This window comes from Anas acuta, chromosome 14 (genome assembly GCF_963932015.1).
Source record: "Anas acuta chromosome 14, bAnaAcu1.1, whole genome shotgun sequence".
NCBI classification, from domain to species: domain Eukaryota; kingdom Metazoa; phylum Chordata; class Aves; order Anseriformes; family Anatidae; genus Anas; species Anas acuta.
The window spans coordinates 10364011-10385533 of NC_088992.1; the positions used below are offsets into that span (position 1 = coordinate 10364011).

The 21523-nt window shown below is 42.7% G+C and overlaps 1 protein-coding gene across 1 annotated transcript in view; it reads right to left on the reverse strand.

The window, feature by feature from the left end:
- The window catches only part of NSG2 (neuronal vesicle trafficking associated 2), a 37668-nt gene extending 16966 nt beyond the window's left edge, over positions 1–20702 (reverse strand). Inside the window, exons 1-3 of the mRNA XM_068698257.1 lie at positions 20547–20702; positions 19823–19973; positions 6551–6670 (exon numbers count right to left, since the gene is read on the reverse strand). Of these exons, the coding sequence (XP_068554358.1) occupies positions 6551–6670; positions 19823–19951 (249 nt within the window). The 5' untranslated portion in view covers positions 19952–19973; positions 20547–20702. The remainder of the gene's footprint in view (positions 1–6550; positions 6671–19822; positions 19974–20546) is intronic.
- Between the last annotated feature and the right edge of the window lie 821 nt (positions 20703–21523).

Consider the following 21523-nt stretch of genomic DNA (forward strand, 5'->3'; position numbering starts at 1 on the left):
CATTAGCAATTATCACTAAAGTAAGAAAAATCTCTGTGTGTTAAGAGCGTGTTCCCTCCCTCAAGCACCACTCACATTAGTCAGTGTAACGGGATCTTTCAGCAGCCACTCCGCATCTTCCCAACTACTGATGTGATGTGGCAGTCACCATGGTAACATGGTTTTGTTAGTATTAAAAAGCAGTAAGGAAAATTGTCCTGCTCACATTCAGAGAAGCCCTTTCTCCATGAGTTATTCCTGCCCTGTGGTAACTTAACAATTGAAGAAACCTTTAATTTTATTTAGCTATTGAATGGGCACGATGAAATGCCCCATGCTATTTTCCTAGGATTCATTCCTTTGCAGGTTAGAGGAAGAATTGTGAGCATAATGCAGTAGCCTACAAGTGGAAGCAGAACATCCTGTGGAGAAATCTGCAGGACCAGGCTGGAAAGGGAGTTTGGGAAACAGCGGGGGGAAGCAGAAAAAGAGGAATGCAACATTTTCAGAGAGAGCAGCAGAGCAAGGAAGAATTATCATCTATCCATCTGCAATGATGATATGCCCTTTAAAACTAAGGGCAGGATGGACAGGTAGATAAATATATGCATTCAGGGAAATGATGCATTTCTCAAAGCGATGCTCAAGGTGAAGTCATTTGGCAGAACATCTGCAGAGGCCGCACAGCAATTCTCTGCACCACATTGTAAAAGACAGCTAGTGCTCAGGGCTCAGCAGATCCTACCTACAAAAATAAAGTGATCGAGACCTGCTCCTGCTCAGGAGTAAAACTCACCACTTTCCTCCACAGGCATACAAGCCCAGGACCTTCCTTTCCCTCTGAATTTCAGTGCTTGCCACAAGAGGATCCTCCAGCTACAAGATGCAGCTGAATACCCTTGGGGATTCTTTGGGTCACAATCTAGTGGTGCAAGCACGGAAAGCATCTTCCATTCCAGCAAAGCTGTTACCAACAGGAAATCAAGCCCTGGCCCTAGGCCAGAAAAATCTTTCTTAATTAGGAGCCAAGTGTTTCAGATACTGGCTTGTTTTTGATAATGAACAGTTCTTGCATCACAGTTTTGTAGGGTGTGGCTGGAGACAAACAGATTTTGTTCTACATCTTTCACATTAGGTCAGAGGAAAATAATTGCTTCAGTATGAGTATTTCAATAACAGAAACATTTGAATGGGTTCCACTATATTTTAAGAACCTGATGAAAAGTCTGTTGAATCATTACATCCACTGGATATTGGATCTGTATGTGTTAGAGCAGTTTCAGGGTGGAGGGAGGGGAGAGGGTTGATCTAGAGATAAGAAATATATTGTCATTGCATACTCAACAGGAACAGATTACACAGTCAGTGATTCTGAAAATGAATCTTGCCAACTTGCAGCAAAAAGAGTGAAGTTTCCAGTCTTCTTCGGTGAAGCAGGCATCAATATTTGCAGCTGATTTTTTCCAGGTAGATAAATTGCTCACAAGAAAATGTCTTCTTAAATATCTCAATTTCTCCCCCATACACCCACTACCAACTTGATCTGCTGAAGAAAGTACATGGTTTAATTATTCCAGCTCAGAGGGGCTGATAACTTGTTTTCTTAAAAAAAAAAAAAAAAAATCCATAAAAAGGAAACACCTGTGGAAGACTTGATAAGTCATAAAACTATGGCAGGTAACTACCACCCAGCTAATGGTCATTAAAGCATTGTCTCCCTGAAAGGGCTGTACAGGATAACTCTTGTGGCATTTAGCAATAACAGAGGTCAAACTGGTTACACACGAACTTCACAAGTGTCATTTGCACAAACAAGCAGCTGGCAAGCAGTTGCATGTGTCAGCCCAATTCTCTGTGTTGTAAGCTCTAATAACCCCGTGCTGAAAGGCCCCTTGAGCCCAGACCTTGGTGCTACTAGGAGACAGATACATCTGGGCAAACCCAGGGCGAGCACAGGCCTACTGACACTCCGGAGGTCTGACTAGGTCAAGTGCAAAAATCCACCAGCAACCATTCTCCAGCTTGTTTCTCTAGAAAAGAGAAACCTTTTCATCAACATCCTCTAAAACAGGATGTTGATGTCTTGAAGCCAAGCACCACCTAAGTCACAGTCAAGGAAATAGGTAGAAACCCACTCCTCACCTCAGTGCTTCTGACTGGTTTCTGTGTTATCCTGACTGGTTGGAAGACAAAGGGAGTGACTGGAAACCTTGTCCTCCAGAAGTAACAAGACTTCTGATTCAATGGATGATCTGCTTCAAAACCAAAGGCGCATTTAATCTCATTTCAACACTGATAAAAAGAAATAAGGGCTGAAACTCACTGAAATAATGTTACTTGCATGAGAGATTGTTCTCAAAACTGTAACGTAGGGTATCATTGGCAAAAAGAAGCAGTAAAACCTACCTCAACTGCATAGCTCTAGATGCACTGTTCCACAAAGGAACACAAGAGACTCATCATATTTTCAGACCCTTTCTAGTCCACCTTGGTGTCACTACTGGACAGTAAAGCATGGCAAGATGCACTACCTTGAAAACATGCAAAATGGAAAGCAAACACCAGAAACTATTCCCCTTCATACTGAGAAACCTTGGTATACATCATTACTGCAAAATAAGATCTTTGCAGTTCAAAAACTTCCTAGTGGGACACACTCCAAAAGTATAAACAGTCTGGAGGAGGCAACATCTACAAATCACTGCCAGTCAGCTTAGAAAAGCTGTTGTCATTGCTTCTCTGTGGAGGAGTCAAACGATAAAAGAAATGTCTTTTATATATGGATGGCTCAACCACAACGCTATTTTAACATCACTTTCTTGTAACCCATCTACACACAACTATTTAAACATTTGTTATAAAGTATGTATGGGGTGACTCATCCAGCTGAAGAATAAGCCTAATTGGTCAAACTTCCAGGACACTGTGTGCTGAGCTATAGAGAATCATACGCTCATCTATTAGGAGATGTGACAAGTTGCAGAAGCTATCTAAAATTCTTGGAAGAGGTAGTGTGAAATAAGAACCGTTGCCTAGGGACAGTCTCTTCTTTACAGTAATTAAAGAGCTCAGATCTGTACTGTTCTGGATGGATGAAAAATATGCATGCATAAGCTTAGATTCTGGCTTTGGCTTGCTCATGCTAGAAAGTTGTCTAATAATTTATTAGCCTCTTCAATAAAAGATATCCAAAAGGCAGAATAAAGGGCATCTGTGGATTTGACTGCCATGTTCGTAAGGTCCCCTGCTTTCCAAAGAGATCTAGCTCTTCTTTGGGATGCAGCTACAGCGCACAGAAAAAGAACTTGGGAAAAGTTTTTCCTTCTACCTTGGGTATGTTCCCATATCAAGTGACCAGAAGAGTGGAAAAAAAAAAAAAACGTACTTCATAGATTGAAACGGGAAAGATGTTAAGAATTGCTCCAGAGAGATACTGGTGGGTGGGCAGCACAGTTGTAAATATGGAGTCCCAGCAGCATTTTGCTACACACACTTTTTAATGACAGAGATTTGCTTTACCATACTTTTGTTTGAACTGATGACAATTTTATCCTTTGGGTGAAAAAATAAACTACAAGACATCTCACTTTGTATTCTCCAAGATGCCAAAGTAGTGTAATGGCAGATAGAAGAGGATTTCTTGGCTATTTCTTCTCTCTGTTGTATTTGTTTCCCCAGCATACAGATACCAGCTGCTGAGACACTCACTCCTCATACACAGGTTAGTAGAACTGTAGTATCAAAATGGTTCCCTATCAGAACCTTTGAATTTAAGCATTACTGTGGACTAACACTAGCTGTACATTCTGCAGAATAACATTCATGCCCATACACATTACTGGATACAGAACTCACATATTTGGAGTGCACTAAGCTAATAGCCTGGCTCAAGTATAGATGAACACTTTAATCAGAACATTAGCAAGAAAGTGTGGATGATATTTCCAACACACCATATACTGGAAAGCTATACAAAGCAACAAGCCAGCAACAGAAAATACGATGATCTCATTTATATTATTTTTTAAGCTTGTAAAATTGTATCAAAACTGAGATAATAAAAGTTAAGTATTTACTGTGATTTCCTCTTACAAAAAACAAATGTATAATGATTTCATCAGTACCAGATAACAGCCCTGCTTATAACCAGAGGGCAGTATTTTTAATAATTTCACTAAAAATATGCACTGGTATAAAAACGTGGTGCAATAAAAAAAAGTACAAAAGGTAATGAAATATTACCTATTATCTCAGCTCATTTTTGTCAGGAAATAATACTACAAACTTAATACGATACATGGAAGCCTTATGAAAAGCAGGCAGGGAGAGGCTTATCATCTTATCCAGCATTAGGCTAGAGGCTGAGTGATTAATAAGTTGACATTGAAGAGCACAGAATGAAAATCATATGGACTTTAGGGAAAGGAAATAGCTTAAAAATGAAACTGTCATGCTGCCAGGCTGTGTTAGAAGAGGCACAGCTCCCACAGCCATCCCCACCATGCAGCAAAGGGGATGGCAGTGCTTAAACCTCCAAATCTGTGACTGCTGCTGTGTCAGTCCTCACATGGACAAAAACAATGACAGAACAGTACAGAAAATAGGAGGGGAAGAAGGAAAAATATATCAAAAAGAGGAGTTTGAATGCAAGAGCAAGTTGGGGGGGGAGGGGGATTGAAGAATGGGAAAAATAAGAAACATAGATGGAGATGATTAAAGGAAATTTATCCTTTGCAGTTGATGAGCTACGTCTCTAACTTCTGTGCCTCCAGAGTACACAGTGTGTAAGGATGAGATTACAGGGCTAGAACTTTTAAATACCCAGTGATGCACTGTCATTTGCAATATCAACAACAATGTAATAATGTCATTTACTGTGGGTCACAACCCAACACATCACTTCCTGGAGACTCTACATTTTACTGTTGTTTCTCAGGCACATTGTGTCTGGCTCTGATTTGTACGTTGTTCGTACTAGAAAATGTCTGTTGTGGTTTCCAAGCCAGGGATTTAAATTTGGCTAATTAGCTGTTTACTTTACTAGTGGTACCAGTAAAACGTCACTATTGATGGTAAATAGGTACTATGCATGCAATAAGATCAGGGAAGAATTTAAACCAAAATCAGCATCATGTAAGATCCTGCTAAGTAATTTAGATCAACATATATGATCCGCATTAAAAAAAAAAAAAAAGAAAAAAAAAAAGCTACAAACATTTATTTACAGACATCTTAAGAATAAATCATGGCTTTAAATACCCTGGTTGAAAGCAACAGAATTGTCTTTGTGAAATATATTAACGAGTTTCTGGAAAAAACAGAAACAGTACCATTCTGTAGTATTTCAGAAAAGAGTAGCTGAAAATTTCTCCTTTCAGTAAGTTGAACAAGACTCATCCTGAAGTTTGGGTCCTGAAGATTTGGGTCTTAAAGACTCATCTTCCAAGAAAGAAAGAATGATAACATTTTTTCCTGGATCACATTACAAAGTACTAGTTTTCTTCTAAGTTGTCAGAAACTAATTATAATAAACTTTTCTATGTCTTGCAAGATTAAGAACAACTGGGCCAAATTGAAGTTACTTGAGTCAATTATTCAGTTACTTGGATCAATTCCTGGTAATTCTTGAGGATGATACCCTTCTGTAAAAATTTATAAACCTAATCCCAGCTTTTCAAGTAGCAGGGCTATTAATTAGGCGCTGCCTAGTCTCTACTTTTTCTACTTACATCATTGATATTCCCTCTGACTTTGGAAATGTGAAATCAGATCTTGTATTTTTTCAACTTACATGCTCTGTGGTTTAGTGAAAGTATCATCTTTTCAATGAAAAGGGAGAAAATACTAGCTGCTACATGTTTGGAGTCTAATTTTAGGAGGAACTGAGCCATTCTAATTTGCTGCAGTCAACAGGAACTGAGAGCACTCAATAATTCATGAGTTTCGTTCCATGTTTCAGTAGAGCCTGTTGAAAATTTCTCAAGGAACCACTTTTCATCAGAAAATTTCAATTCCTGTGAACCAAAACTGCTTACAGAACAGGATATGCTTGGACACGTTCTAATATATCTTCTTTTATCCAGTTTGAAATGACTTTTCATCTATAATAAAATAATTATATAACAATAAAATATTTTAAATATTAAAAAGGTTGCTTGACTACACAAAAAAAAAAAAAAGAATTTTTGAAAGATGTGAAAGATGACAAACTGTTTCCATCAATTTTCACTGCTTTTTTTTTTTTTCTTTTTAAACACAAATGTTCGAGAGGAAAAAAAGAGATTCAAACTTTTTTTCACTTCCATTTTGGGCTGGAAAACATTTTCATAACTTTTCCTGGGAGAAGAAAATCATTTCCTGCTGTATATCTTGTTATGAATGTATATTCGTATCTGTTCAAAACAAAAACCAAGTAACATAAAAGAGCTTCATACTCATGCAGATAAATATCTCTTTGACCTTAGTGATGACTGGAGTGTTAAATTTGGTGTGTCTTTACCATCACTTTGATTCAGTTACTTTAAAATGAATGGCATTTGCATCAGAAGGCACCAAAATAACCATTTCTTACCTTTAGTCTTTCTGTTACACCATCAGTGAAACTGACTGTGAATTCAGCAATTTTGGGCACTCTGAGTTTTCCTTTGTTCTTCTGGTCAGGCTGATACTCTGTTCTTGTTTTCACAATTACCTGGAAAACATCAACACTTTTAAGGTTCCTGCACACAGCAAGCACTTTTTTTGTTATCTAAGCCCCTGCTTTTCTATTCTAACCTTCCCCTGAACCTACAGAAGTATCTTCTAACCATAAATTAACACAAACTCGTCATACCCTCAGGAACTAGAAGAGACAGATAAATAGGCAAGCAGATAATACAGACCTAGGATAATGAGTTTATCACATTGAGTCTTAAGGTAGCTGACAGCAAAATGTTCAACACACACCTTTGTTTAAGGCTAGACATGCAATTTTTTGTATCACATTCAATGGGCAAAACATGTAGAATAACAAACAGCCCATCCATCAGAAGATCCTCACTTATTAAAAGCCCCATCCTAAAAAGTTCCACTGAAGCCAATTTAAATTTAGGCCATTTGGCCTCTCATTTATTCAGGCTCCAGTTTATTAATATTAATCTCATACTATTACCTTGGGTTTTTCTCAGGAGATCTCGGTGCCATTTGCTAACTAATCCAGCTCCTACTAATCTTATAAAAGTGAGGCAGCTTACACCAATGGAAAAGCCTGTGAGTGGCTTTTAAAGGGTTTGGACAAATTACCAAAAATACGTTTTCAATCTACATTGAATATATATGTAAACTATTTTGGGTAAAACCCACCCACCATAAGCATGGAAAATATAACACTTAATACCAACTCCCAGATGGGACTAGCAAAAGGAATGTGTTCTGAAACTAATATCCCTTCTGAGGTGTGAGCGTGTCCATCCCATTATACATGAGAATCCTAAAGGACTACCCACCCATGTGCCTATGCAGGTAACCAATGTGAGAGCATGCTAATATAGCTGCCCTGTCTAAATCTAGCTGCGAAATGGCAGAGAAGGCAAAATGGCCTTGTCCTCAGCACTGGCAATGAGCTGGAGCTCATCCCTGGAGAGTTGGGGTTGTGGCTGTGATTCCCAAATCAGCTGGCATCCACAAGACATACAACCGTTTGGAGTGACTTTCAAGGTTCAGAGAGGTTAAGCACAAAAGAACAGAAAGCACATTGAAAATCTCCATCCCAGGGCCAACGCTTCCACTTTTTGGCCTCCCATTCTGAACTGCAAGACTATGCATTTGTCAGCTTTGCCAAGGTGAAAATAAAATACTCCAGGAGTTCATATGGGTGTGGCAAGACTGATCCTAAAGATCTTTGTTAGAAACAAAGTTTTGAAGGTTTGTAGGAAGATTATAAAGTGATGTACAAGATTGAGTTATTGGCTAATGAAGAATTTATATCCAAATGAAGACAGTAAAGTCTGGCTTGGAGCAGAGAAAACCCTAAGTATTTAATTCTCCTGCACTTAATGCCATGTGAAAATCAGAGTGAGAGAAAATCAGCATGGAGTCATAAGCCAATTTTCTGGATTCAAATGCAAATCATTAAAGACTGATGAATATTTACATCCTTCAGTGAATCCCTCTCAATAACACTTATTACAGTAGTATTTGCAACATTAAGACTTCGGAAGAACAAGATAAAAAAACACTTAAACGTATTCATGTTAGCATTTTGGAACCTGGGATTTCTGATGACACGACACAGATGTTGGTATGTGACACATGGACAAGCTTTCTTCAGCAGATTTGGGATGAAACCTAACACTACTAATACCCTACTAATGAACTGACTTCTACCATGCTCTAAAATGCAGCAAACTTTGGACCAAATGACACAAAGTTCCGTCTCCAATCAGGACAAGCTCATCCAAGTTAGTGCTGACGTGAACAAATAACAACCTCATTGTCTTGCTCAAAAGAAACCAGGTGTGCAAGGACTACACACAGCTGGGCCCTAGCTTTCCAGTCTCCTCGCTGGCCTCTTGTAAACTCAGTGCAGTTAATTATAGTGTAAGCCATCAACACCTGCCAACCACAGTTCAGAAACTGCATTCATTTTGGTTTCAAAGTTACCAGCCACAATATCCAATTGTCACAAATCCATATCTCCTGCTTGATACACAAAGTCATCACCAATTAAATCTTTAAATATACATAAGAGGGTTTTCCCGTGAGCTCTAATATTAGGTCTTAATGAAGGACCATGAAACCAGAAAACAAAAGAAAAAAAAAACCTAAGTCTTACTTGTTTCTATATATAGTTGACATTTTCTTCCACTCTTTGTCATTAACCACAGCTTTCTTACTGGTATTTTTTAACTGTCATTTCATTCATTCAATACCCTACAAGTAGGACATTTGAAATGTGTCTCCATATATCCATGAAACTGAAAATAAACCCACCCAACTGTGCACAAGGCATCGCCTTCAAGTCCAGTAGCAACGTCTATCATATCTGTGAATAAATAAATAAGATCAGTCCCCAGCCAGATCAGAAGCTACTTGAAACCCAATTCACTGACTGTGCCAGCAGTGAAATGTCTGTGTATAGAGCCACAGCCATCCTGCTGGTCAGTGTTTTGCAGAAAAATTTGCAGGCTTTAGTAGAGGAGCTAAGACATACCTTTGCTAAATGCCTTTTGGCATTGCAAAAGCTAAATAGCTGCTCTCTAGAAGTATCTTTGTCAGACACCTGCTGGAATTACTCAGCAGAAGAAAGACAGGGCAGTCAGTAAGGTCTCCTCTTTAAAAGCAGAGCACGGAAATAAAATGACAAAGGACAAACAGAAAACTGAAAACCTGTAGTGTGAGGGTATCACTCAATATTCTGGCAGAAAGGATAAAAATGCAATTTTGCTGAGGGCACTGGGTGCACATTTAGAAGAAAAGACCTACCTCTTGTTCAGTCGCCTACAGCCTAAATAAATAAGCCTGAGTACAGATCCCACTTTTGCAGCAACATTCACCCCCTCCATCCAACAAGCTGCCATCAGGACACCCACGCAAAGGCTTCTGGAAATTGAGTTGTGTTCATCAAACTGTTCGTGCCTCCTGCACTAGCGAGAACACCCCAGCATGGGCTACCTCGGCAGCATCCGGAAAGAGGAGCGAACACAGTCAGATGATACCCACACACAGACACACACACAAAGAATAACGAATCTCATAAAGAAATCTTTGCTATATTTTTAGCGTCATTGTTTGTTGCTGTTTTGGTTATTTCTGTTTTCGCTTTCCAGCTTTCTGATTGGGATTGTTAGGGTGGGCAAGGAGATTTGCCTTGCCCCTGTTCCCTGCCTTTGCTGCTTTTTTACCTTTTCTTTCCATTTTGTTACCAAGGAAAAAACAGGGGTAGTTCACTCTTCCAGAAATTCTAACCAAATTGCTGTTGGATGTGCTGTAACAAAAACCCCACTGCCTCCACAGCCAGCACGCTGATCAGAGCTCATTTATCACCAGCTGCCCAGGAGCAGTTCCTTCAGAGACCAGGATCCTACTGTTCCTGTGCAAACAGGGTACATTCATCTCGCTCCGTGGCAGGTTCCTTCAGAGAGGTACTGGCGTTTATTACAAACCACAGCAATCACACTGATCCCGATTCCCTCTTCTTGTACCTTTTGCAGCTTTGCTGACTCCAGTACACTTGTTCTTGATTGAAACCGGTGAAAGGGAGTATGAAATTGGGGTCCTGTGTAGGTTGCAATTCAAAGCAAACTGAAGTGGGAGAAATGGCCATCTCCTCATTCCCTCCTCTGCAATGCTGTTATGGTGGAAACGGACTGCAGGAAGGGGGTAAATACCAGAGCCAGCAGCACAGCATGGCTGTGCTCTGGCCTCATGAGTACAGAACATAAATGCAAAACAATCAAATCAGTGTTTAAATGGCCAAGAAGTCTCTTGAATAATCTCAGAATAGACAATTAGCCTCCTTGCCATCCCTAACACAGCAACATCGCTCTACCTATTCTCTGCCCTTGCCTCCTTGAGCTCTCACCTCCCTCCTGCACACTCCCTAAGCCTTGCCTTAACTCACACTCCTCACAGTGAGGAGGGTCTGGCTGTTTTGGGTCACTATCCTCACCTCTGTGAGCTTGCTGGGGCAGTGAATTATTATTATTTTTATTCATGTCACGAAACAACCTGCACACCTGCAAATGAATATTAAAAAGCAAGAACAGTCCCATCAATCAGCTTTTTGGATTAACTGAGACTTTGTGATTGCTGGATGAATACCCTTTGAACTTTTTTGGACACCTGTCAGCCTTTCCGTTCCTTTATCTAGGCCCTGATCCAGCACCAGCTTATGCCTGTGCTTCACTTAGTGCCTTGTGATTGTCCACCAGAGAGCAGACTCCCTGCCAGCTCAGTACAGCCCAGCTGCAGACCTTTGAAGCCTGTACCGTGGATGGAGTTTAGATGAATACCATCTCAGGGGATCTCCCTGCAAATTAGGTTGCTGCTATAACCTGTTCTTAAAGTTTTCACACTGTTTCCCAGAGACACTCCACCTTTAACTGCAGGGACACTGTATAGTTTATGAGAGGGAAAATAAAGAGGACACAAATAAATGATGTGGGACTTTTTTCATTTTACACCTGAGATAAAACTGTTCTTTGAAAGTTGCTTCTCAGATGAAGTTTGCAGATTACAAGAACACAAGATGAGAGTAAAGGGCTTTCATGGAGCAGCAAAAAGACACTTTTAATTAGGAGAATCCACACTCCCAGTCCTTGCAGCTTCCTCCCAAACTAAGTTTATCTAGCAGTTGAACTTACCAAATTCCAATTCAGTGAAGCTTTCAAGCTTGCAAAACATCTTATTAACATCAGCAGGATTAGTTGGATATTTAAAGTTAAGTGTGCATTTAAGTGTTTTGGCCAGATCAGAGCTTAACCCTGTTTCAGTCACCTTCCCACAGCCAGTTATAATAAAAAGTCTTAGGGCTCCTCTGGCATTCTTCGGCGAGACCACTCAGAGCAGCATGGGCCAAGTATCCCCATGTTAGAGAAGGAAGAGCAAGGAAAAATAAATAAATAAATAAATGCAGAGTAATGTGCTGAGTCACACCAGCAACTTGTGGCTGCTACTTACAGTGCATCCTCTTTGCTCAGGTTTTCATTAACTGAGCATCAGTAATAGCTCCATATAAATAAAACATTCTTGGGATTAGGGGCTGGCAAGTGATATGGCTGGGCTGGGTTGAAAGTCAGATGCTCAATGGAAAATGGCAGCTCTCTGCAGAATTGTTGTCCTCAATTACTCTAGGTTAGCAGATGCGATTACACACTCCAACTCTTTAAAGGTTTTTACTTTCTATCTACTTTCTTGCATCTTCTTCATTCCAATCCCTCAAATGCCCTTCTACAAGACCTCAGTAGTGGTCTACACAGAAGCCTGTAAAAGTTATAAAATCCCAAACACAGGACAAGACATATCTATCATGCTGGTCCATACAAGCAAGATTTTTCTAATGATGCTGTTTGCATTTATTAAGTACTAAACTTACATGTACTTACTATTCTAGGCTTAACACTAGTGACCACTGGAGCTAACAGGAAACATTTCCTTTTCAAATAATGAATGCAGGACCAGACACCTTCTCTGTAGTGATACTTTGGAAAATTATAGGTATGCTGAGGTGAGAAACAACAGCTCAGAGGCTGCATGTACCAGCAGGAAATCCATCACTGACAACCTTGAGAAAGTAAACAGTAGGAGAGTGCTGGGAAATCTAGAGATTTTTGGATGCTGAAAGAAAGAAAGGCAACTTTTCACCAAATGGACCACGTTGAAAGCATTTGCTTTCAGGGAGAAGGAGCAGCGCAGACGTGAAATGTGACAAATGGAAAAATATCACATTAAGCATGGAAACTTAAAAAGGATTTTCCTGCAATGGGATGAAGTAAGTGTTTCAGAAAATGAACTGATATGAATTCTGAGTCTTGTCTCAGGCTGGCTAAATGTAACATCATTTATTGCCACTTTATATTTGCGTTTGAGCTCAATGGTTTTCCATGAAGAAATGAGTAATAATATTTAACATAACTGGCATTGTGAAAACTTTAAATTATTCATCTGGAAAAGGACATGCAGCCCTGCTGTAATTCCCACTTCACTGCCACAGTGCATGTAATATATTGTGGTTCAGGTGCTGCAAAGTGCAGACCATAAAAATTTAAAATACTACTTCCCGGGATTATTAATAATGAAGAGTCTCTCACTCAGAGTGGCTTTCAGATTGACAGAAGAGATAAACAAAATGCGCTTCTCCTACCAAGGAGAAAGGTTTCTTCCAGGTTCAAAGCTGGCCTTTGTAGTCCCACAAAATGGTTGTAACACACCCATCACTTTCCGTTTGGATTAGTCATGCTCACTTTTAAGTGAAAATGAGACTCTCAGCTTCCAAAGACATGCCTTTCTTCATTCCTTGCAAAGAGAGAAGAGAAAATAAAGCTTCACACTGCCGTTGACATCGTGGTTTCTTTTGCCATCATTACCCAACTGAGCATCAGTATCTGAAAAAGACCTTCGACCAAGTCCCAGCTGCAGCATGCTGTCCAGGTTACCGATGATAGCAAAATGGTGACCCTCAGCCTTGGCACTAAATCTGCTGTGACTGAGACAGTTTCTATGCTTATGTGATACATGCCAAGGAATGGCTAAAATTCACCACCTGCTCCCACACAAAAATCTCCAGTGACCTCCGAGCTCTAATCCTCACATGCAGCCAGCCTCTAAGGGCAAATGAGCTGTGCACATTGCCAAGAGCAGCTGAAGTTAAAATATTTAGCAGTAAGAGAGTGTAGGAAAAGAGATGGAAAAATCAGGTTTCAGAGCTTATAACAATCTCTTTCTTTACAGGCTTTGGATGAAACATTCATGGACCAGAGCAACTCCTTGTCTACTGCCTGTACCTCCTCCTGAGTCTTGCACTGGCTCCTGCTAGAAACAGGACATATCAGACTGGACAGATCAGTAATCAGGCTACCTGTGGCAGATTCCAAGATTTTAAGACAAATTTGGATATGTTTTTGAAGACCTATAATTAAAACTACATCACATCCCATGGGAGAGGTGGCAGTGCTTCCCAATCTACAGGATGAACATATCTCAGCAGGCAGACTTCCCGGAGATTAATAAGAAAATTGGCATTTAGGATGTATGTACTGGTAGTCCCCAGGACACCCTACTCATTATTTGAATGCATGAAATGTCTGAAGTATCAATGAACAAGAGAAGAAAAAAAGAAAGAAAAAAAAAAAAAAAAAAAGGGAAAAGGATGTCCTGGGATCAAATCCATAGTCTCCATAGTCAATGAAGAAAGCCCCAGCCAGTGGAAACAGTCTGCTTTTTGTATTTTTCCTGTATCAGCTCATCTAATGGGTGTTGTACTAGAAATGAGCTTCACAGAGGGTGGTAGAAAAAAGTGGTCTCTTGAATCAGTGCCAGGAGGATATTCCAGGCATAAGGAAAATCACAAAAGGACAAAGACAGCAAATATAATCAGCCCTGGCACCACCGATGAAAGGCAGCACAGAATGCAGAAGCTGCATCGGGAGCTGAAAGCAGCTGAGAAGGGAAAAGCGTAGCTCACAAACACAAAGACAGCTTGAAAATTATTCAGTTAAGTCTCACTACAAATCTCCAGGTGCCCATAACCAGCAGGAGCCCATGGGAGGCTGTGAAAGGGTGTAAAAACTGATTTTAGTAGGTTCAGCCAGGGAAGGGTACAGCAAAGCAGACAAAAGAATCAATCACACAGCAATAGTGATGGTAAATTGGCCAGGGTAAATTAGCAGAGCTCCATTGATTTCATCCAAATGACAGATTTACACTAATCAAGAATCCTTCCCAGACTTACTTCACAGACCAGTAAGCAACTGGGATGTGGGGTTAAGTCCACAGTCTTGCTGAAATAACTTCCACCTGCAGCAATGGCATTTCATGTTGAAATAAAGAATGGATTTCAACAGGCTTAGCCAAACAGCCATACCCAAACACATTTCTCCTGTGTCCATTTCAGCTGTTTCTGCAGAATGTAGCTGTAAGAAACACAGAGCAGGCATAACTGGGCTTAAGAGAGGCAATGGAGCTCACATAAACAGGCATGAGCTAGCTTTAAACCACCTAATTCAGGCTCTGGTAGCGTTGCAGTTAAGGAGAGAAATTTCTGCACAGGCTACAAAAATCCTGAGCCGTTCCGTACTCAGGAGCTGCAGCAGCAGCAGCAGCAGCAGCGTGCTATCTGTATGCAAGTGAGGTAGCTGAATGCTACCCCGGGTGTCTGCGCAGGCTGCGAGCACACGCTCGGGTTGCAGCACAGCCCTGCCAGGAGTGGACACAGGTAACCAGCGTTGTTCAGGATGTTAGGGCGAGGGCAAAGCCATCAGAAGAGCATCTGAAGAAGAGGAGCACAAACTGCCAAGAACCTCCAGCAGGGCTGTCTGAGGCACGCAAACAAAATCAGAAAGGTTACCCCAAAAACACTGCACTGTCAGGGTGAGCGTTGCTGCAAATATTTATTGTGGCTTAATGAGCAGAGGTGGTGTTTACATCCAAACATGCATTTAGAGGACAAATGTCACTGGAGAGGAAGGCTCAGACTTGGTATTTGTGGGGATTAGGCAGCATTTCCCAGGTGGATAAAGGAAAGGATGGGGCAGGACAGCTTGCCCATTCCTTCATAGTTGCAGTAAAAGAAAGAAAATTTCTTTTATTCGTGCTTTCTTTTCCCTTTGTACCCTACTGCACCCCAAAACCTGCTCCAAGCTGCCCTGGCTGCATGCATTGAGGCTGCCCGGAGCTGCAGCACACTGCTAGGGCAGAGGGCAGGCTGACAGTGGTGTTTCAGGACAGAGCTGCAAGTAGTCCCCTAGGTACCAGAGCACTCATCCAGCGTACTATTAATTATGCCTACTCAGCTGGCCAGGACAAAACATTATTTTCTACTAAACCAAGAGGGACAGGCTGTGAGCTCAAGGGACACTCCTGATTTCCAGGATTTCTCGATTACACTGTATAAAAAAGCATGGTCTGGGGCACTCAGAGCAGGGTGCGGCCACAGACTATACAGAGGATGGGGTGGGAAAAGTATTTGAAGGGAGCATTTACATCTATTTTTTTTTCTTTCTTGGGTTGATGGCAGGAATTTGTCACCAGAGAAATTATTTCTTAAGCCTCCAGATGCATTCAAAATAAAGAACAATGGACCACATGATAAGCCCTCTGCAGCTTTCCCCACAAAAGACATGCCGGATGTTTTTTTCAGCCCTGACAATAGCTTTCATGCACTTGTGTATTATGTAAAATTAAGATTTTTACTGCCAGAACAGAGGCATTTCCTGCTGGATTTTGCTGAAGCGAGCCTATGAGACCAAGGGGTCCCCAGTTGTTGGTCTCATTTAAAATTTCAGTGAAACAGTATGGTCTGTGAAAAGTTGCGTATTTTTTAGCATTATTATTGCAGACGCACATAACAATTACAGCTAAAGCACTTTGTCTACGCCCAGGAAAACAAGTGAACAGCTAGCCTTTTCTTCCCTGCTCCTGAGAGAAAAATACATTTTATTTTTTTTTGAATACAAAAGAAATTAAATTCAGAAACATAAAAAGCCAGGTCAAGGGCTTGTCACCAGTGACTGTTATTATTCCTGCTACATGGGTGGATTTCAGCAAAACAGCCACGCAAAAATGATTTAAGAGCATCTCTCTGCCTTCTGCAAATGCTCCCCATCAAGAGAAGGGGGGCAGCGGTGGGGACAGGACCAAGGGAAAAAAACTTGAAGCTTGAAGACAGTCAATAAATATAAATACACAGCAGGCTTAACACCCTAGGGGAGAAATTACCATCCTGGGTACATTTCTCCCCTTGCAGCCGTACAATCGCTGACAGATCCACCAGAATGTTGATGCTGCAGGAGGAATAACATGAGCCTTTGCAGGAGACATCCTCACTTCCAACAGTATCAAGGTGGATGTCAGAGGGAGCTGCAAAGCTCACAGCACTTCAAAAAGCAAACCTATTAGTAAAGCATCCCCAAAAGGACAGCTAATACGTTTATGAATTTAAGAAGTTCTCCCCCTCACCAAATGATTTCCTATAATCAAGGAGCTGTCTGAAAAGAGATGGGCTTCAGGAATTACATCACATGAGCAAAAGCTTCATTTTGATAGTCTTTCTGTGTATCCTTTGAAAGTGGAGCTGAACAAAAAATGCCTTGAAAGAGATCAGCTATGGTAAAACACCTATAGAGGTCAATGTTAAGAGTCACTTAGAGGTATTCTCTAGTGATCCAGTTATAATAATAACCTTAAAACAAAGAAAAAAATTGATAGTTTAAGCCCTTAAAAATTATTTTCAGTCTGCAGATTCCATGGGCTTTGTGGGTGGCTTTCAAGGAGATGCAAAGGCAAGTATGCTGAGAAACAACAGGTCTGGTTTTCTTCCACATGCATGCAGGTGTCCAAGACTCAACTGGAAAAAAAACCTAGGTGCCTATAAATGGACAGTGCTTGCAAACCTTTGCCATGCGAGATACATGCACCAAGTGACGGCATTATTGCACACTGAGAACAACAGCAGTAGGGCTGCCCAGCACAGACCTAGCCTCCTCTTGAATCACAAGCCAAAGCCTGTACCACTCCAAATTACCAGCCAAACTGAAGCTAGAGCAAATACACAGAGCCTTGCTCTCGTTTTGATGCACGTTGGAGTGCCCCTGGACAATCCAGGTTAGATATGAGTTAAGAGCTCACAGTGTCTTAAATGACGATACCCTCTAATGGTCAAGATAAACCCAGAAAAGGGAGCATTTAAGCAGGTTTTCTTTTCTCCTGCCCCCCCTGTTTTTCTTCTTCTAGATTTCAATCACAGGAAAATGCCAGGGTGCACCAGCTCTTTGTTGCAGTAGCATAGGCGTTGTGATTCCCTGATGGGAGCGTGGAGGCTGGGAGCATTGCCTCCTTGTGGTTAAAAGCAAGCAGCAATTGATTTGCATTTAGGAAAAAGAGAGCAAAGCCCTTCTGAGCTCATACACGCAGACCCCCATACCAAACCGGTTTTGTCTCTGGGGATTTATGCGACATCCCATGCAAGAGGCACAGAAAGTGCCCTGGCTTTTGTTTCCACTCTTACAAGCTGAAATCTACTGCTGGCAGGTTTGGGGAATACACAGAAAAAAAAAAGTAAAATTGATTTTAGATATTTTTTTTTAACCCTGCCTCCTGACACGAAGGCAAGTCCAAACAAAAATCCACTCTGAATGACTTGAAATCTATGTTTACTCTTCCTCAGGCTCACAGTATTGCTGATTTCAGTTGCAGCTTTGCTTTACCAAGTACAAAGCTGAAGTTTCCCCCACCACTTAACCTTCACCCAAGCTCTTCACCTGAGGCCCCTCTCCTTATTAGCAGGTCTTTACTCTGCCCCAGGGTGAACTCAGCCCAACCGAATCTGTTCTACAAAGAGCAAAAGAAACAGATTGTGAATTATTTTGGTTTTATCGTAAATAACCTCTCCGTGTAACAAATCTTCTGTCGCCGTTAACTCCAGGCCTACTGCACACAGGAGTTGAACCACAGCCTGCAGAAATCAATACCATTGACTGTAATGAGTTCTGAATCACGCTTAGCACTCCTGGAGAAACATCCCACTCTTCCAGCAAAGAGAAATATGGATGTCAGTAGATGCATTGACAGTAATGTATGTTAATGAAGGTAATGTAACCTAACAACATGTGAATTATTGATGCAGGCGTGTTTAAACAGGAAAATCAGCAAGGAATCACACTAGACCAATACACTCCAATGTTTGTTCACCAACAGGCAATTGGAACGTGGTGGTCTTGAGAACACTCATTACCACCTTATTAGCTTGAAAGGATTTTTGTTAGGTTTTCCATGTCTCACCTGATACACAAGCCAGTTACATTTCACATCATGTGTCAATGCGTGTGTGTGGTATCAATAAGCCATTTGTCTAGGATCATATGAGTTATTTTCACACATCCATACCTTCCTCTGAGCTTCTCAGACATTTGTCATAAATCATATTGCTTTGCCCAAGTTATTTTGCTTAACCTTATTTATCAGAGTCACAGATACGGGCCGGTTTATCCTCATTCACAACGATTCATGGAAGCGTAACTCCTGAATGCAGTGAAGTTGCTCCTGATTGCCATGAGGCCCATGGGGAATGAACCTAGGTCCTTTGTCTGGCACGGCTGGTTCCCAGGATGTCAAGGCAGTTGACTCAGCTCTATCTATCATAAAATAAACTCAGTTTGTCTATCTTGACAGTTTTATCACATCCATCATCGTGTTCTCCTAATGTATTTAGAGAAACTTCATTTTGTACTACAGTAAAAACAGGATGTATGTTCAATAATCATCAGTGTTAATTTTACTATTATTCCATTATCCTGTGAGATCTAATCATTCTGTCTTGTACTTTCGGGTGAGTTGGCTCCATCTCTGTGGTATCTGGGAACTACACTGCAGACAGCCTTTGTTTTTGTAAGGACCGTTGGGGCATACAGATTTTCACGATCTCATCATGTCCTCACCGGGTTATTTTGATATGCACCGTCACTGCAATGCTATAGACAAAAGATTTCCAACCACATCCTGCATCTAAAAAACCCCAACCACCAAACCTCAGCCAATCGCTGAGGCACATTTCTGGACATCTTAGTGCTGCATTCAGTGCTGAGAGTGGGCAGGGGAGAAAGCTGTCCCCTGGCAGGAGCCAATCGGGGGAACAAAACCCGGGCTTGCTCCATCACCACCCAGTGCATGGGGGAATTGAGTCGCTCTCTTCAGAGAAATCAGCATCGTGAATGCCCGAATGAGCTTTGCATAGCCACAGAGAAGAAAATAAACCTTAAGTGGGATAATTAAAATAGCTGCTTATTTTGGAAGAGTTCTTGCATTACTCTCAATGCAGACAACTAATCTTACTGATAATAATTATGCATTGTAAACTGCTCCTCAATTTCTCCAGCATTTATAAGAGAAACACACTAAGCCTTTTCCAGTTGTATATACGAAGGAATATTTAGGTATTTTTTGAGGAGGGAAGGAGCTGGGGGACAGTTGTGTGCTCAGTTGCCATGTACAAGCAGATAAATAACTAAGAAAGACATCCCCTGTTTCTTTATTGTATAGACACTATGCCACAGCCCATATCATCAAATACCACTAATGGATAAGGGCAGGGAAACCAAGGGGCACGTATGTGTGTACAAGCATGCAGGGGTGCCGTTGGATTTTGTTTTACCTTTTCCGGAGCCGGGAACTGCAGGTGATTTACTTCCAAAGGCGTGATCAAAGGAACTGTCTGAAAACCATCTTCGCCGGATGGTGGTTTGCTGTTCTTGTCGTTCAAATTACTCCCCAGCTTCACCATTCTCGGACCTTGCTTTCCAGACCTAAAACCAGCGAGACGATCGATGTCACAAGGGTAGCGGGAAGAGGATTTCTGCCTTGCCCGGCTCACTTTGCCTTGGCGGATTGGTTTCCTGGGTTTTATACCCAGGTTTCTAGCCGCACAGCATGCCACGCCAAGGCTGACTTCACACATGCATTGCTCCTCGCCTTACACAGCCACCCCACAAACACCCCTTAACCCCCCCATCCGCTGCAAGCCCCAGCACAGCATCACAACCGGCACCAGCACCACCAACAGCATCACCCACCGGCACCAGCACCCCAACCAGCACCACAACCGGCACCAGCACCCCAACCAACACCAGCACCCCAACCAGCATCACCCCCCGGCACCAGCACCACGACCAGCAGCACCCACCGGCACCCACCACCCCGGGCACCGGGCGCATCTCCCGGCCCCAGGTGCATTTCACCCCCCCCACACCTCCCCAAATTTTTTGCGGCCGCCTTGAAGGGGTCCCCCGGGGGTCTCCCCGCGATGTGGGGGTGCTGAGTGGGGGGTGGGGGGGGTGGGCTGCGGGGACCCCTCCCGCCTCCCCCCAGCCTTTACTTACTGCAAACCACGCGGTCACTGGCGGCGGCTCGGCCCGGGCGCTGCTGCGGGGCCGGGGGAGGGGAGGAGGGGGGGGGATCTCGGCGGGGAGGCGGGGCGGGCGGAAATTTTCGGTTAATTTATTCGATTCGCTGTAATTAAGGGCGGCCGCCGCGTGCCGACGGCGGTGCTGAAGGGACAGCGCTGCGCGGCGCTCGGCTCCGCAACGGCGACTGAGGGCGGGGCGGCTCCCCCCCCCCCCCAAACACCTCCCTCCCTTCCCTCACCCCCTGCTTCTCCTCCCTTCCTCACTCCCCTCCTCCTCCTCCCGTCCTGGCCCCCTCCCCTTCTTTTCCCCTCAGCCCCCCCACCCTCCCCCCCCGCCGGGCGCGCACCCGCTGCGCGGCCTCGGGCACCCCCTGGCGTCCCCGCCGCGCACGGCCGCGCGCCCCGGCGCCCCCTGCGGGCACCAAAAAGGGGTCGGGAAGGGTTTTTGGGGGGGGTCGCTGGGCCGAAGGGGTGGGGGTTCACAATCCATCCCTCTTGACCCAGTCCCCTTGCAGGGCGAGGCTGGAGCCTGATGGGTTTGTAAGCAGAGCGTTTGCCTCCCGGGCTGGCGGTTTGGCATCTTTTCGAGCCCTAAATATAGCCCTAAAAGGCGGGAGCTGTTCCCATAATAGAATGGTGAAAATGTGTTTAAAGCCAGGCTTGGCAGAGCAAGGCCTAGCGCTCAAGGTGCTGGTAGGAGCTTGCTCGTGGTGCTGCAGTTTTAGGGTAAGAAGGGTCCCAGGAAGGCAGGAGAGGTGGGACAGCTGAAAATATGCACTGCTACACTGCCACCATCACCTGGCACGGTCCTTTAAAGAATCTGTCTTTGCCAGCTTTTAATGCTTGGGTTGGAATTTGCTGTGCCACATTTCTGCATAAGGCTGAACTTCCATAGAAAATCCCATCCAATGGAGTTTCCATTTTTAACAGTAAGGTTCTGCCATGTGTGAG